Source organism: Oryctolagus cuniculus, chromosome 11, assembly GCF_051225735.1.
Source record: "Oryctolagus cuniculus isolate XC-2025 breed Fujian yellow rabbit chromosome 11, ASM5122573v1, whole genome shotgun sequence".
NCBI lineage: Eukaryota > Metazoa > Chordata > Mammalia > Lagomorpha > Leporidae > Oryctolagus > Oryctolagus cuniculus.
In genome coordinates this window covers 117,956,260-117,968,317 of record NC_142877.1, presented here as the reverse complement: position 1 = coordinate 117,968,317, position 12,058 = coordinate 117,956,260, and the positions used below count along the sequence as shown (strand labels likewise).

At 64.2% G+C, this 12,058-nt stretch overlaps 1 protein-coding gene across 1 annotated transcript; it reads left to right on the top strand.

The window, feature by feature from the left end:
* The first annotated feature begins 8,262 nt into the window (after window positions 1–8,262).
* TNFRSF13C (TNF receptor superfamily member 13C) lies at window positions 8,263–10,922 on the top strand. Its single transcript, XM_008275159.5, has 3 exons — window positions 8,263–8,524; window positions 8,711–9,022; window positions 9,412–10,922. Exons 1-3 carry the CDS (start codon window positions 8,389–8,391, stop codon window positions 9,591–9,593), a joined length of 630 nt encoding a protein of 209 aa, XP_008273381.1. The 5' UTR covers window positions 8,263–8,388; the 3' UTR covers window positions 9,594–10,922.
* Window positions 10,923–12,058: the final 1,136 nt, after the last annotated feature.

The following is a 12,058-nucleotide window of genomic DNA, read 5'->3' as shown; positions in this document are numbered from 1 at the left end:
GGGTTTGGCACTGGGAGCTCAGGGCAGGAGGTTCTGGTGGGAGACATCGCAGGGCAGGGCCAGCGTTGAGAGCTGGGCCCTGGCTCTCCCCGGCCTCAGACCTCAGGACATTCCCTGCTTTGTCGCCTGGCCAGCGTGGGCACCACAGGACCTCTCCTGTGACGGCTCCATCACAGCCAGGCTCAGGCGCACGCCCTTCCCTGGAGGGCGGGCCGACTTGGGATTCTTGGCGCTGTGAGAGCGGGGCCCTGCTGGCCTCCCATCTGAGGCTGCCTCCCAGAGCCCAGCCAGGGTCCCAGCATGCTCAGTAAGGGTTCAGAGGCACCAGGCGACCTCAGGCCCGCTGACAGGCTGTGTAGACTGTTTGAGGCCCGCGTGTCGGCCGCCATCTGTGGGCACGTCACGCCTCACAGAGCTCTTCCCACACAACAGACGGGTGTTTCCTCATTTCACGGTCCAGGAGGCCGAGACCACTGTGGCGGGGGCGTGGCCGCTGTCACACAGCCCTTGCCCTCGCCTGTGTTCCTGTGTGTCTGGGTGCTGAACAGAGGTTGGGGCATCTCTGCTGGCTGTCAGAAAGCTGCAGCTTTTGGCACATGGGAGAAGGGGCCGCCCCAGTGTGGGGCTTGGGCAGCCGCAGGCCAGGGACAAGGAACTCCCCGGGTCGCAAGTGTCTGCTGAAAGGGGGTGGGGGTGAAGGTGTGCGTTGGCCCCAGAGGCACAGGCAGTATGAGCAGAGGCCCCGAGGCCTGGCCTCAGAGGGCCCAGGGCTCCTAGGAACCAGCACTGCACCCGCCTTTCAGGGTCCCAGGCTGTAAGGGGTGTGGGGGTGGGGAGGTCTCGGGGAGCTGCATCCTGAGCAGGGACAGGCAGTGTGGACACTGTGCCACCTCTGGGACCTGTCACAAGGAGCCCTCCCTCCCCCCCCCCCCAGCCAGCACGGGCACCTCTCAGGCCTCTGTGCCACCTGGTGCCATTTAACAAGAGAAGCGGCATCACATTCGCCAGCCGAGGAGCTGGGAGCCTTCCAAGTTGCGGCGGAACGCGATGCTCTCACTGCTGCCAGCTTGGCAGGGGCCCTGGAACCGCGAGGCCCCCTCTGCGGTGTGGGCTGGCCTGTCCCTGCCTGCTGAACTGAGCAAAGCTGAAGTGGCAGTCAGGTGCCCTCCGGACTGTCCCCAGGAGGCTGGGGGTGGGTGGCCGGGGAGTGTGGTCCCCGCATCCGTCAGGTGGCCTTGTGCAGGAGGAGCTTGCCTGGGGAGGGGGGGCGTTCTGCCAACAGCTTGCCCGAGTTGTGCTTGGTGCTGTGGAGGGGGTGGGAGAGGCCAGGCACGGCCACGTGCTGATGGCCTCATCTCCGCAGGTCAGCTGCCTCAGTTCCCTTATCTGCAGAATGGGGCCAGGGTAACTCATGCCTTCCACCTGCTGGCTGTGAACATGTGCAGTGAAGAGGCCATGATTAAAACTGCAAGCCTCAGGTGCAGGCAGTCACTGACGGCGGCCAGAGAGCCGTGGTCACAGGTCCCAGTGGCCGGGTGCAGGCAGTCACTGATGGCGGCCGGAGAGCCGTGGTCACAGGTCCCGGTGGCCGGGTGCAGGCAGTCACTGACGGTGGCCGGCTGACTGACGGCCAGAGAGCCGTGGTCACAGGTCCAGTGGCCGGGTGGCCTGAGGCTGCTGCAGGCCAGAAGCTGGTGTCTGCGTGAGGTGCTCAGAGGGACAGGGCTTGCTCAAGTGGAAGGTTCATTTGCTCCTCTGACCATCCGGTTGTGGGCAGCCCCTGGGCCTGCCCTGGGGAGGTTACAGTCACTGTAGCAGGTGGCCCAGGCCCAAGTGCTCTCCCCGAGCTGGCGGTGTTTCCCATCCCTGGTGAGGGGGCGGGGTTCTCCTGGTGAGGGTGGGGCACCATGTCTCCTCCGCCTCCCCAGGGCCTGGTGAGGGGAAGTGGTGTGGTGGGAAAGAACCCCACCTGTGCGTCCCACCACGCAGGGCTGTGGCCGACTCGCAGGGTCAGAAAACCTGTGCCTGCATCCAACTCTGCACGTGCCCCGCAGCTGCCCCCACCCAGGAGGGAACCCCTTCCCCTGCCACACACACCCCCTGCTGGCAGGGCTGCAGCCAAGTGGACCATTCTCAGAAAGATCACTGGCTTAGCCCCCTTGCGCGCCAGTCTCCTTGGGGCCAGAGGGTGTAGGCAGAGAATCCTCATGGAAGGGCCTCCCATAGACACTAGGGGGCTGCCTGGGCCTGAGCAGCCCAAATCTGACTCCTGCCTCAGTGTGGCGCTAAGGAGCAGGAGAGGGAGTAGCTGGGCAGTCCCCTGCGCCCGGCCTGGACAGGAGGCTGAGACAGGAGCAGGAGAGGGAGTAGCTGGGCAGTCCCCCGCGCCCGGCCTGGACAGGAGGCTGAGACACTGAGGACCAGGAGGGAGTAGCTGGGCAGTCCCCCGCACCTGGCCTGGACAGGAGGCTGAGACAGGACCAGGAGGGAGTATCTGGGCAGTCCCCCGCGCCCGGCCTGGACAGGAGGCTGAGACACTGAGGACCAGGAGGGAGTAGCTGGGCAGTCCCCCGCACCTGGCCTGGACAGGAGGCTGAGACAGGACCAGGAGGGAGTATCTGGGCAGTCCCCCGCGCCCGGCCTGGACAGGAGGCTGAGACACTGAGGACCAGGAGGGAGTATCTGGGCAGTCCCCCGCCCCGGCCTGGACAGGAGGCTGAGACACTGAGGACCAGGAGGGAGTAGCTGGGCAGGCCCCCGCCCCGGCCTGGACAGGAGGCAGCCTCCCCTGAGAGCACTCCCTATGCTGGGGCAGGGGCATCCGGAGGCTACAGCTCATGTTTGGTGGGTGCATGGTCTGTGCCCCACAAGGCCGGCCCAAGAGGGGTCCCCCAGCACTTGGTGCTCTGTGATGCTTGTCCATAGGCCAAGGGGCCAGACCTGATCCCTCACACCTCCCATCCCCCAACTCCCTGTCACCATCTGCAGATGGACAGGACCTCAGAGATGTGCACAGGGTGGAGTGCCCACAGCTGCCTGGCCCACCCCTCCCCTGCGTAGCTCGCCGTCCTTTGCTAAGTAGGGCCTGTCACGTCACTTTCCCACAAGGCGGTGGCCAGTGGAGTGAGCATGGCGCGGGCTCGGGGTGTACCCGAGCCTTCCTCCCCTCCGAGCCTTCTTGGACACCCCTGTTTGAAATCCCCTAACTCCCTGGGGTCCGCCCTTCGGAGGTTTTCTCCCAGTACCTGGCACCTCTTGCTCCATGGTTTATGGTTCTCTCCCTGTTTGGGTTTCGGCTTCGTGGTTCCCGGCTGCTCCCCCAGAACCTAAACCAGGGCCTGAGGCCGTGTGTGCTGCCGGTGTTCGGTGAATGGTCAGAGGTGTCTGCCCGTGTTCCTGCCATGTGCCTGAATGAGGCCTGGGGGACAGCCCCCTCCCTGCCCCACCTCATCTGACACCCCTGCTGCCTGGGCCCCAAGAGGAGGTGTGACCTCACAAGGAGAGCCCCATGACCCCCAAGAGAGCGGTGGGGGCTGCCCTGGCCAAGGGACCCTGTGGAGTGCTGGATGGCGTGCAGGCCTGTGTGTGTGTGCAGTGCTGGATGGTGTGCAGGCCTGTGTGTGTGTGTGTGTGAGCGTGTGCAGTGCTGGATGGCGTGCAGGCCTGTGTGTGTGTGTGTGTGCAGTGCTGGATGGCGTGCAGGCCTGTGTGTGTGAGTGTGTGCAGTGCTGGATGGCGTGCAGGCCTGTGTGTGTGTGTGTGTGAGCGTGTGCAGTGCTGGATGGTGTGCAGGCCTGTGTGTGTGTGTTTGTGTGAGTGTGTGCAGTGCTGGATGGCGTGCAGGCCTGTGTGTGTGTGTGTGAGTGTGTGTGCAGTGCTGGATGGCATGCAGGCCTGTGTGTGTGTGTGTGAGTGTGTGTGCAGTGCTGGATGGCGTGCAGGCCTGTGTGTGTGTGTGTGTGTGCAGTACTGGATGGCGTGCAGGCCTGTGTGTGTGTGTGTGTGTGTGTGTGCAGTACTGGATGGCGTGCAGGCCTGTGTGTGAGCGTGTGCAGTGCTGGATGGCGTGCAGGCCTGTGTGTGTGTGTGTGTGAGCGTGTGTGCAGTGCTGGATGGCGTGCAGGCCTGTGTGTGTGTGTGTGAGTGTGTGCAGTGCTGGATGGCGTGCAGGCCTGTGTGTGTGTGTGTGTGTGTGAGCGTGTGCAGTGCTGGATGGCGTGCAGGCCTGTGTGTGTGTGTGTGTGTGTGTGCAGTGCTGGATGGCGTGCAGGCCTGTGTGTGTGAGTGTGTGCAGTGCTGGATGGCGTGCAGGCCTGTGTGTGTGTGTGTGTGTGTGTGTGTGCAGTGCTGGATGGCGTGCAGGCCTGTGTGTGTGTGTGTGAGTGTGTGCAGTGCTGGATGGCGTGCAGGCCTGTGTGTGAGTGTGTGTGAGCGTGTGCAGTGCTGGATGGCGTGCAGGCCTGTGTGTGTGTGTGTGTGTGTGTGTGCAGTGCTGGATGGCGTGCAGGCCTGTGTGTGAGTGTGTGTGAGCGTGTGCAGTGCTGGATGGCGTGCAGGCCTGTGTGTGTGTGTGTGTGAGTGTGTGCAGTGCTGGATGGCGTGCAGGCCTGTGTGTGTGTGTGCGTGCGTGTGAGCCTGCACCGGCACAGGGAGAGCGGTGCCTTGATGAGCATCTCGGGAGGGCCTGGGCAGGGTTCGGGTCCTCCGTGGAAGGGCCTGTCCTGCCCTTGCCTGGCTCGGGTTCGGAGGGGCAGGGAAGCAGGAGCTCCGCCTCTGGATTCTGCTACTCAGGACGCTGCATGGTGCTGTGGCCACCCCAGTGTCCCCCGGGGGTCCATCGGCCACACGCTTGTCAGAGCTAAGTAGTGACGAGGGAACTGGAAGCTGACACGGGGCACTCCAGGACCAGGCCAGCTGAGGGGGACAGGGAGGCCGGCCGGGCAACCCATACCACATGACCCCACTTAGGAAATACCGAAAACGTCCGTTTCCTGCGCGGACAGAGGGCCACGAGGTGCAAACAGGCCCCTTCCTCGGAGACGTGTGCCGTCCAGGGCGTGTGGGTGACGCCGGCAGAGTTGCAAATAAAGCGCATTTGGAAGTTCAGGGCATATCCTGGGTCTCAGCACAGTTTCACATCTCGATCCGGGGGCTGGGCCGCTCCGCCCCCAGGGACTGCCCCCCAGGCACTCGGTGCCCTCACTTCCCCCACCCGTCCCGGAAGCATGAAGGGGTACAGGTTGCACTTCATGGTCAGGTGGACCCAGGCCCCGTGTACCTGCCGGCTCATGGGAGGGCCCTGCACCCTGAGAAACTTAGGGCATTTGAGGGGAATTTGGGGGACGAAGATCAAGGGAGACTCCCTTTTCCCTGAGAGACAGGAAATTAATCATCGTTTTTCAAAGCATTTGGTGAAAAGTCGAGCATGCTAGGAGGCAAATTCGATCGAAAGGGAGTTTCAGCAACCAAGCCCCTCGCTTCCTACTCGAGTACATTGAGGTCGTAACTTGTTTAAAAACTTGAAAATTTGCAAAAACCACATTGATTTTAGAAAGTTTAACCCTCCTCTCTGGCCGTCAGTGCCATAGGAGAGCCCCGGGCGGTGCCTGTCCAGGGCTCCACGCTGCCTCGTACCCCTCACCCTGGGCGGCTCCGGCTGCTGGCTGTTCCCGAGTTGCGTCCTTTACAATATATGGTAATAATTTGAAAGAAAAATGAGGATGGGTGTTTGGTCTGGTGGTTAAGACTCCAGAGCCCCGGCCCTGGCTCCCAGCTCCAGCTTCCTGCTGATGTTGACCCCCGGGCGGCGGCAGCAGCGTTGGCTTCAGTAATGAGGTCCCTGCCGCCCACGTGGAAGACCTGGACTGAGTTGGCCCAGGATTCAAGCCCGGCCAGAGGCCACTGCAGGTGTCTGGGGAGTGAAGCAGTGGATGGAGGCTCTGTCTGTCTCTAACATTATCTGAAAAAAAAAAAAAAAAAATTTTAATGACATACAAGACTTGAATAAAGAAAGTATTGATTTGAGCTGTTTTAAAAGTACATTGAGAGGCAATTTAATTTCACTGACATGGGTGAAATCTCTTCTGAATCACTGAGCCCCCAGCAGAGGGACAGGGCTGCCACAACCCCATTCAGGGGGTCACAGTGAGAAAGTCTGAGGCCAGACCCCTTGCTGGTCCAGGCCTCGACCCGGGCCCTGGCTGGGCGCAGGCACACAGGGCGCACCCCGCACACATCTGTGTTAAGTGAGGATTCTGGGCTCTCCAGGGCGCTGGCCCAGGGAAGGATTTTGTTACCTTGGACAGTTCGGACGTGGTCTCATCGCTCCCCTGGGGCTGAGCTCTGCGCCCGGCTCTATTCCAGCCCCAGGCCCAAGGAGCTGCTCTCTCCTGGGTTCCTGTGGGGCGAGTCAGCCGCCTGGTGCGCAGTCCAGGCTCTGTCCTAGGGACGCTGCCGGCTGAGAGTGGGGCTGTGGCCTGTCCTTGGACCCCTAGAGGGCTTTCAGTGCCCTGGCGCTCCTCCTGGCTCCCTCCCCCCACACACACCCACATTCACACCCACTTCTTGCAGCTGCACTGCCGCCTACACCTTCCTGCCGCGCAGTTGCTGGCCCGTGGGCAGTGGGCCAGGGCCCCTCAAGGCTGCCTCGGAGATTGTGAGTCCTCGGGGTCTCCTGAGGCAGACACCCGGGGGCCAGCCGCTGTGTCACCTGTCCCGCGGCGCCTCCTTGCTGTTTATCCAGCCGCACTGCCCCCGTGGCGGATGGAGAGAGGTCCCCTCTTTTTAAAAAATTATTCCAGGGGTGTCTGGTGTAGCAGCGAAGAGGCCGTTGGGGGGCCCACATCCCGTATCGGAATGCCGGGTTTCAATTCCAGCTTCCTGCTGACGGGCCCCTGGGAGGGCAGCCGGTGATGGCTCAAGCATGTGGGTTCCTGTCACCTCCATGGAGACCCGGACTGGGTTCTGGGCTCCTGGCTTCGGCCTGGCCCGGCCCTGACTTGCGGGCACTTGGGGAGCGAACAGCAGAGGAGAGGGCTGTGTCTGCTCAATCTGCCTTCCAAATAAACGACCAAAAATTATGTTTTAGCTTTTCAATTTTAGTTTTGAGTTTTTTATGAACGTGATACTTGAGCGCCTTGGGGGACAGTACAGTGAGAGATTCCAGCTTCTCCCACACAAACCAGCCGAGCCAGCAGCAGCCTTCCGTTGGCCTGGCTGTAGTGGTCTGTGGTGCGCGCAGCTGTCGCCCCCAGCCAAGGTCCCCCACAGGCAGACCCTCCCCAGGGCTCCTCCCTGCCTCCCAGCGTCCCCTTGTCCCAGTGCAAGCTCCTCCCCCAGGGCCGGGGCCGGGGTTGCCTCCCCAGCACCCTGGCAGTTACCCCTCCTCTGTGTGCTGATCCCCCGGGCTGGTCCTTGGCGTCTGTGTGGTCCCCAGGAGGCACCAACCCCAGCTGAGCCCTGAGCTCCCTAAGACATCCCAGTGACGGGACCCTGTCGCTTGTTGATGGTCAGGGAAGGCCAGGGAGCTCATGTGTGTGACCAAGACTCAAACATGGCTCCGGTGGGCCTGGCCTTGGTGGGCGGGCAGAGGTGGCCAGACAGCAGGCTGGGACCACACAGTCCGCGGGCAGACGTGTGGGTGGAGGTGCCCCTCCCCGCCCAGTTTCCTCCAGGGGGTCTTACTGGGCTCCCCAGTGGTCCCCAGCCAGAGGCCAAACACCCTTCGGATTAGTCTGTGCAGCAGCCCGGCCCTCTGCGTTCCACACTCCCAGACCTCCTGTTGGGCCCCCAGGCCTCTGCTCACACTTGGCCTCCACCCCTGTCATACGGCCCTGGCGCCTCCTGGCAAATACCTTCTCATCACCTCCTCCAAGAAGCCCTCCTGGCCACCCTTCCATGGAGATCTGTGCCGCTGCCTTGCTGTGAGGCACCGTCTGCCTCCCCCATCACTGCTACGTGTGTGGGAGTCCCTCGGTGTTTGATGTCTGAACAGCTCTGCCTGGGGAGGGTAGGAGGACTCCCCAGAGGAGGAGGCAGGTGGGGCTGAGGGGAGATGCCTGGGGCCAGGGGCCAGCTCAGAGAGGCAGAACCAAGGACCCCAGAGCTCTGTATCCATTCGGCAGGGGTCCATCCCCTTTGCTGCCCAAGAGCAGGCTCTGGTCTGACCCTGGCCAGGTCCCACGGGCCAAGGGCCCACCCAGCTGGCGTCAGAGCGCAATGGTTGAGCGGTTGAAGGCAGGAACCACAGGTGAAAGACAAGGGCCTGGCTGAGAGCGGGGGTGGGGCGGGCGGAGTGGGCTGGGCCGTCCCGGCTTCCTCCCAGGGCAGCCAGGCGAGCTCAGAATTCAGTCCCAGCTGTGTGTGGCCGCGTGTGGCCGCGTGAACACCATGAGGCGAGGAGGACGCAGCCGGCGGGGCAGGGACGGGCCAGCCCCGACGTCCTGCGTCCAGGCCCAGTGCTTTGACCCGCTGACCCGCCACTGCGTGGCCTGCTACCTCCTCCACATGCAGGAGTCCCGGCCGGGTAAGAGAGGCCCCACACTCAGGGAGGGAGGCCGTCCTGCCCCGGAGCCCGACCTGCCTGGGACCCGCGGGGTGACGGCCGATGGGGGCGTCAGTGGGCAGAGCCTGGGTGGGGACTGGCGATCCCTGCGTGGCCCTCACCCCCTCTCTCTCCCCTCTGCCTCCCGGTGCCCCCTCCCCTGCCCAGTCTCACCTCCCTCCGACCTTCACCGGCCCCGGTCGTCCCTCCCCTCGGTCCCATGCCCTCCCTCCCCGTCCCCTCCGCCAGCAGCGGGGGCCAGCAGCTTGGCACCGGGCACAGCGCTGCAGCCGCAGGAGTCCGTGGGCACGGGGATCCCCGATGGGGCACTGCCACTGCCTGGGCTGCTCTTCGGCGCCCCTGTGCTGCTGGGCCTGGCGCTGGCGCTGGCGCTGGCGCTGCTGGCTCTGGTGAGCTGGAAGCGGCGGCGGCGGTGGCCAGGGGTGCCCTCCCCTGAGGCCCGGGACGGAGACCAGGAAGGTGAGTCTGCCCCTCCCTCCACCACCTCCAAGAGGCACCGCCCAGGGGGAGTAGGTCACAGGGGCTGCAGAGGAGAGAGGGCGGGAGACAGGGAGACAGGGCTGAGGCGGGTCACAGGCCAAGGGGGGATTTTGCTCTGAGAGTCCCTGTTCCAAGGGAGGGTCAGGGCGCAGTCCGAGGGGCTTGGTCCCCAGCGTCTCAGCACTCCGCCTCGCCAGGCCTGTGACCCATGTTTCCTGTCCCGTGGAGCAGTCATGTGCCCGCTCCCCCCAAGTAGAACCTCACGCACTGAGGGCCCACCCTCCAGAGGAAGCTCCCAGAGTAGGCACAGGGAGGGCTGTGGCCCACTCCTGAGCCTCACTCTGCACCCCTGCCCCCACCCACTCCAGAGTCCCTGGATGATGTCATTGTCTTCTCCCCGGGATGCCCGGATGCCACAGCTCCCAACTCACCCCCACCGGGAGAAGAAGCAGGCACCGCCCCACCCAGCCACAGCATCCCTGTGCCGGCCACAGAGCTGGGCTCCACTGAGCTGGTGACCACCAAGACGGCCGGCCCTGAGCAACAGTAGCACCGGGGGGCCGGAGGGGGCCCTGCCCTCCTTGTGGGCCAGCGCAGGCTCCCCTAGAAGTGGAATTCAGCCCTTCACCCCAGCCGCTGCCTGCGTGTGTCCCGGGAGCCACCCTGCAGGGCAGGCAGTGCCGGGCGGGCACAGGGGCTTCTGCCGGGAGCCCACTCCTCGCTTGCCGTTCTGTCTGAGCTCCTGCGTGTCTGAGTGGCGGGGCCGTTCTGAGTAAGAGGCTTTTCTTTTAGAGTCTGGAAGGCACCATTAAGCAAAATTGAACCTGAAAAAAAGAGCAGGTGGGAGGAAGCCTGACTCGTCGCTGGGCGTTGTGTTTCTCTAATACTTGCTCTCGGAGCTGTGGCAGCTGACGCGAGTGGCAGCAATGAGTAACCAGCTGACGGCTTTGCGCCGGGAGTGAGTGCGAGATTATGTTAAGAAAAGACTCAAGAGACATAAAAGACAGTGCCGGACCGGGCCGGGTCTCAGCGCCAGGGGCGCTCACCGGGGCGCCCCCGGCTCTGGGGCCTGGGCCCAGCTCGTCACCCTCCGGGGCAGGGTCGCAAGTCCTGTCCTGGACGCTTCCTTGGAACTGGCCCAGCCCGGCCCCCCTGGAAGCAGCTCTAAGACGGGGTTCAGGGTGTGTCCTCCCTCCAGGGCTGCCCGGCAGCCCCCTGCGCTTTCCCAGCCCAGAGACAGTCAGGGACCAGGATCGCTCACCTCCAAGTCCCTGGCCTGCTAAGTCCCTTGTGAACCCAGATGCCCAGGTGACTGGAGTGAGCTCAGTGGCAAGCGGTAGGCAGCAGGGGCCGGGGGCCCAGAGGAGCCCCGCCGCCCACTCCCCTCCCTGCCCCAGAGTCTGAGCTGTCCCCCTCCCCCATCTCCTCCACCACAGCCAGGGGCTGGGCCTGAAGGGGAAAAGAGTGGGCGAAAGCCCTCAGACCCAGACATGCAAACCTCCAGCCCCTCTCTGTCCCAGCCCAGTCCCTGGTGGGCACCACGGTTTCCCCTCTCGTCTGTTTCCTCTTCTGAAAAAGGGGGCAGGGGCTGGATGCAAAGTTCTCCTGGCCTGCGGCCCCCAGAGGAGGACGGAAGGTAGGGCATTCTCTCTCACACCCATTTCTCAGATGAGGAAGCTGAGGCTCAGCAGGGGAGGGAAGTTCTTCGGGGAAGAACCAGGAGAGCAGTGGAGGAGTGGTGAGGAGGAGGGATGGTGTCTCTGCAGCCCGGGCACCTTGTTCTGGGGGCCGCTCTCTCTCCTGATCCTCCTAACAGCACCTGGAAAGGGGGGTGGGTTATTTGTGTATTTGTGTTTGCTTTAAAAAAAATGTTTCAAAAATCCAAACAACGCATTCTGCAGGCAGTAAATCGGAGGCAGGCCTGTGGGGAAGTGAGTGGTGTGCAGGGCGTGGCCCCGAGTTACCCCGCCACGCACGGCGTGCTCTCCGTAAGGTTCCCGGCAGTTGTAGAATTTCCCGAGCGCTTGGCTGCGTTCGGGTCCTGCGGTTGTATCCGAGGCCCTCTGGGCATCGCCGCCTCCACCACGGCCCTGTCAGGCCACGAGCAGGGAACCTACGGCCCATTTTGCAGGCAGGCAAAGAGAGGCCTAGAGACAGCAAAGGGATCCGGCCCAAGATGCAGTTCGCGGTGGCCCTGCCCCACGCCCTCTGCGTTCCCAGCACAAAGCCATTGGCCCAGGTGCCAGGCCCCACCCCTGCCTCCCTTTGCACAGGGACTGGCGGGAGCCCAGGCAGTGGCGCCCCTCACGGGGTCTGTGCGGGTTTTTCCTGCAGCGGGCCTGCTTTTCCACAAGGTCCCCAGGGCTCCGCAGCTGGGGGCGGGGCTGGCGGGAGTCTCAGTTCCTCCCGAGGCTTCCTGCAGGCCCCTTTCACTTCCTGCCTGGGGGGCTCAGGGAGCCGGCGGGGAGGCCCAGCTGGGGAGGCCAGGGAGGCGGCCGACCCCTCGCCTCGGGCTGTGTCTGCAGGCCGGCGCACAGCGCTGTGTGTGGAAGCTGGCAGCAGCTCTGGGTCCCTGGGGGCACAGGGCAGGCCGCTCTGAGCCCCACAGGGGTGGCTGAGGGCAGCAGTGCCCTCGGGATGTGGGAAAGTCGGGGAGGTGCCTAGGAAGAACAAGGCGTGGCCCCGGCCTTTCCCCCAGGGAACGCGGCAGCTGTCGGGGCTGAGGGCGTCTGGGTGGTCCCAGGGCCCGGCAGGGCCCACGCTGCAGCCCGGATCCAGGACAGCTCCGCGACCCCGACTGCGTGCCGCTTGTGCGGTCAGCCCTAGCGTGGCCCGGACTCGGGCTGCAGGGCGCGGGGAGGGGGCGGGACTGAAGGACCCCAGGCCCAGAGGGGCGGAGTCCGGCTTCGGGGCTAGGAGAGGAGGGGCCGCAGGGTCCCTGTCCCCACCTGTGTCGCATCGCGGCTGGGGACGCGAGGGGCGTTATTCGGGCCAAGGAAGGGGCGGTGGGGAGGG